General features: G+C 40.4%; 1 protein-coding gene across 1 annotated transcript; it reads left to right on the forward strand.

Annotated features, from left to right (window-relative positions):
* Window positions 1-220: 220 nt before the first annotated feature.
* LOC118851774 (olfactory receptor 6C2-like) lies at window positions 221-1,171 on the forward strand. The gene has a single exon (XM_036761306.1). The coding sequence runs from the start codon at window positions 236-238 to the stop codon at window positions 1,169-1,171; it is 936 nt and encodes a 311-aa protein (XP_036617201.1). The 5' UTR covers window positions 221-235.
* The last annotated feature ends 3,873 nt before the right edge of the window (window positions 1,172-5,044 follow it).

A 5,044-nucleotide genomic window follows, 5' to 3' on the forward strand; every position in this document is an offset into this window, starting at 1 on the left:
GTAATAACAACAATAATAATAATAATCTTTAAACAAAATCTTTACATATTCTCCCTAATTTATGGCTGAGAGATGCTCAGGTTAATACCTCAATAATGTGTTTTTTTTTAACAAGTAAAATGAAGCTCCAGTGATAGCTTCCATGGAGTTTGCCAAGGTCTAATAAATGTTGTCACTCTCCTCCTCAGGTCTAATCTCTCTCTTCTTTTACACACAGATCCATCAGAAGTCAGGGATGAGAAACCATACAGAGATAATATTATTTATCCTTCAAGGAATAACAGATGATCCATGGCTAAAAGTTCTGATTTTCATCTTTCTCTTTTTCACATATATTTTGACTATAATTGGGAACTTGATCATCATCACCCTCACCTTGATGGATGTGCAACTTAAGACACCCATGTATTTTTTCCTCCGAAACTTTTCCTTTTTGGAAGTGGCATTCACAACTGCCTATATTCCCAGATATCTCTACAGCTTATCAACTGGAGACAATACCATTACTTATAATGCTTGCTTTGCCCAGATATTTTTTGTCGTTCTTCTTGGAGTCACAGAATTTTTTCTTCTGGCCACCATGTCATATGATCGCTTTGTGGCCATCTGCAAACCTCTGCACTATACAACCATCATGAACAGCAAAGTCTGCAACCAGTTTCTCCTGAGCTCTTGGTTGGCTGGGTTGATGACTGTCCTCCCACCACTTAGTCTGGGCTTGCAGATGGAATTCTGTGACTCTAATGTTATTGATCATTTTGGTTGTGAGGCATTTCCCTTGATAAGGATTGCATGCTCAGACACACAATTCATAGAGAAGATAGTTCTGATCTTTGCTGTGTTGACCCTCATTGTCACCTTCTTCTTAGTACTTCTGTCCTATGCACACATTATCAAGACAGTTCTCAGATTCCCCTCAGCTCAACAAAGGAAAAAGGCCTTTTCCACTTGTTCTTCACACATAATTGTTGTCTCTATCACTTATGGCAGCTGCATCTTTATCTATATCAAACCCTCTGCAGATGAAGTGGCTTTGAATAAAGTGGTGTCAGTGCTTGTAACTTCAGTTGCTCCTGTTATGAACCCATTAATTTATGCCCTAAGAAATGAGCAAGTGATACAAGCTTTTAAGGACTTAGCCAAAAAGATTTTCTTTCTCTCAAAGCAATAAACAAATCTTGACTTAAAGATGCCAAATGGGGGGTGGAGCCAAGAGGGTGGCTGGAAAGCAGGGACCTGCTTAAGCTCCCCCTCCCTTAGCTCTCCAAACACCTATAAAATTGGCTCTGAACAAATTCTAGAGCTGTGGAAAACACAAAATAGAAAAGGGAAGCAGGTCTACAGCCCAGGACAGCCTGGATGGTCAGTGGGAAGGGTATATTGCAGGGAACTGGGAGCAGAGAATAGCACAGCCCAGTGTGGGCTGTACCAGGACCAAAGAGCCAGGCAGAACAGGCTGTAAAGCCCTGAGTCATTGAGCTGTGGCAGACCAGACTTCTCAACGCACAAAAACCAATGACAACAGAGAAGGTTAGTGGGAAACGCTGCTGGGACAGAGTGAAAGAAGTTCCTGGTCAGGCATTGTACCGGGGGCAGTGGAGGTGGTGCAGCTCTAAGGCTGCTTCCAGAGCTACGGCTGAAGTTGCCTCCATACCTGGCCCACCCAGTGGGAGGAATTAAGTGGCAGATTAGAGTTCTTGGGGGAGAAGGAGCTCCGGTGTGGCAGAGCTTGCTGTGTACAAGTAGTTCAGAAAACAGGAGTACAGCCTCTCAAGCTTGGGACAAAGTACTTTCTACTCTTCAAGCAGTAATACGCTAACCAAAAGCTCAAGGGTCAAGTAGTTGGCTGAGAACATGAACAGGAAGCTAAAACAGTCTCAGATTCAGATTCAGACTCTGGAATCTTTTTTTGGTGAAAAAGAAGACCAAAACATACACACATCAAAATCCTCCAAGAAAAATATGAATTGATCTCAGGCCATGGAAGAAAGTAAAAAAGGATTTGGAAAAGAAAAAAAGAGAAGCAGAGGAAAAATTGGGAAGAGAAATGAGAGTGATGCAGGAAAACCATGAAAAACAAGTCAATGACTTGCTAAAGGAGACCAAAAAATACTGAAGAAAATAAGACCTTAAAAATAGACTAACTCAAATGGCAAAAGAGCTCCAAAAAGCCAATGAGGAGAAGAATGCCTTGAAAGGCAGAATTAGCCAAACGGAAAAGGAGCTCCAAAAGACCACTGAAGAAAACACTACCTTAAAAATTTGATTGGAGCAAGCAGAAGCTAGTGAGTTTATGAGAAATCAAGATATTATAAAACAGAACCAAAGGAATGAAAAAGTGGAAGACAATGTGAAATATGTCATTGGAAAAACCACTGACCCAGACAATACTTCCAGGAAAGATAATCTAAAAATTGTTGGACGACCTGAAAGCCATGATCAAAAAAAGAACCTAGATATTGTCTTTCAAGAAATTATCAAGGAGAACTGCCCTGATATTCTAGAGCCAGAGGGTAAAATAAATATGGAAAGAATCCACCGATCACCTCCTCAAAAAGATCCCAAAAGGAAAACTCCTAGGAATATTGTTGCCAATTTCAGAGCTCCCAGACCAAGGAGAAAATACTGCAAGCAGCCAGAAAAAAACAATTTGAGTATGGTGGAAACACAGTCAGGATAATACAAGATCTAGCAACTTCTACATTAAGGGATTGTAGTGCTTGGAATATGATATGCTGGAGGTCAATGGAGCTAGGATTAAAACCTAGAATCACCTACCCAGCAAAAGTGAGTATAATGCTCCAAGGCAAAATATGGATTTTCAATAAAATGGAAGACTTTCAAGCTTTCTCAGTGAAAAGACCAGACCTGAATAGAAAATTTCACTTTCAAACACAAGAATCAACAGAAGCATGCAAAGGTAAACAAGAAAGAGATAAGGGATTTACTAAAATTGAAATGGTTTGTTTGTATCCTTATGTGGAAAGATGATGTGTGTAATTCATGAGACATTTCTCAGTGTTAGGGTAGACAGAGAGATGGGGTGGGGTGGGGCTCAGGATGAGTTGAATATGAAGGGCCGATATCTAAAAACATCAAATTAAGGGATGAGAGAGGAATATATTGAGAGAGGGAGGAAGGGAGAGGTAGAATGGGCTAGAGTATCTCACATAAATGTGGCAAGAAAAAGAAGTGCGTTGGAAGGGAAGATGGGGCAGGTGAGGGGGAATGAGCGAATATTGCTATCATCATATTTGACTTGGTATCTTACACCATAGGAAAGAAGGAGGAAGGGGATAAAAAGAGGGGGAAGATAGAAGGGAGGTCAGATAAAGAGAGGAGGTAATCAAAAGCAAACACTTTCAAAAAGGGACAGGGTCAAGGGAGAAAATTGAATAAAGGGGGACTGGATTTGAGGGAGCAAACTATAGTTAGTCTTTCACAACATGAGTACTATGGAAGGGCTTTGAATAATGATACACATGTGACCTATGTTGAATTGCTTTCCTTTTTTAGGGGCAGTGTGTGGGGAGGGATGAGGGGAGAGAATTTGGAACTCAAAGTTTTAAAAGCAGAGGTTCAAAAAAAGTTGCTTTTGCATGCAACTGGGAAATAAGATATACAGGCAATGGGACAGAGAAATGTATCTTGCCCTACAAGAAAGTAGGGAGAAGGGAATGGGGGGGGGTGTGGAGTGACAGAAGGGAGGGCTGACTGGGGAAAGGGGCAATCAGAATATGTGCCATCTTGGAGTGGGATGGAGGGTAGAAATTGGGGGAAACCTTGTAATTCAAAATCTTGTTGAAATCAATGCTGAAAACTAAAATATTAAATAAATAATAAAATATTAAAAAAAAATAAGGAGAGAAACTTCTTTCATGTTCCCTACTCAATAAAAAGATGCCGAATAATGAGAGAAAGTTTAAATTGACTTTAACTATCTGTTGTGGATTCAATTATCCTTTTTTTTGTTTCCACGGTCAATCACTCCTGACCACAGACCACTGTAACCTTCTCATACTTCCTTTCTCTTAAATTGAAAATTCTCCCAATCATGAAATAATAAAGATTTCTTCTGATCCTTATCCTCCAGTGTCAGGATCACTTTTGAAATAGCACCACACTCTCTACTCCAGCCTGCAACACCACCATACCCCCACCTGAAGGCTTTAAAATAAATTCTTTTTCCCTCCCAAGATCATACATAGGGAGCTCTTATTTGGTACAGTTGGGGAATCATCAGTTCTACCATTAAAGTGTCCTCAGAAGCCATCTAGTCCAATCCCTTTGGTACTATATTCATTCTTCTTACTGATATGTATACCTGTTGCCAATATTCTTCAACTCTTTTCTTTTTCTTCACTTTCTATGCCCCAACACTTAACTCCCTGTTTCTCATTCTCTATATATAGACTCCTCACTCTTTCTGCCTGATCACATCTAACCAGGCTTCTGGCCAGAAAGGAAACACTTTCATTGTGTTCTCAACAGTCATCAGTCAATGCTGCAGCCATTGATCATATACCTCAGGTTAAAGTCAATCCCTTTCTAGATGAAATTTAAACTGAAGAAGAGTTTTTGAATGCCATTAGGCTCTTCTCATGTGGCAAAGTATCTGGTGCTAATTCTATTCTAGCCAAGATTTACAAAGCAGGAGTCCACCATTCATGCAAAAGCTAACTGAATTTTTCTGGGCTCAATGGCAAGAGGAGGTTATCCCCAAAACTTCAAGATGACTCCATTGCCCATCTCTATAAAGGTAAAGGAAACAGATTGGATCATGACAGTCACAGGGCGTTGCCTCTCAATCATTGCTGGCAAGAATTTTGCCAGAGTCCTCCTTAATAGGCTGATCCTTCACCTGAAACTGCTGTCTTCCAGGGTGGCTTCAGAAAGAGCCAAGGAATGGTTGATATGGTGCTAGCTGTCCTACAACTCCAGGAGAAATGCTAGAAGCAGAGCAGAGGTCTATACACAACATTCATTAACCTGATGAAGGTCTTTTATACTCTCAGTTCTGAGGACTTGCAGGCAATTATATCAA

This window comes from Trichosurus vulpecula, chromosome 5 (genome assembly GCF_011100635.1).
Source record: "Trichosurus vulpecula isolate mTriVul1 chromosome 5, mTriVul1.pri, whole genome shotgun sequence".
Lineage (NCBI taxonomy): Eukaryota > Metazoa > Chordata > Mammalia > Diprotodontia > Phalangeridae > Trichosurus > Trichosurus vulpecula.

Excerpts from the sequence above, each read along its gene's own strand:
- LOC118851774 (XM_036761306.1), top strand. The coding sequence starts at position 236 with ATGAGAAACCATACAGAGATAATATTATTTATCCTTCAAGGAATAACA.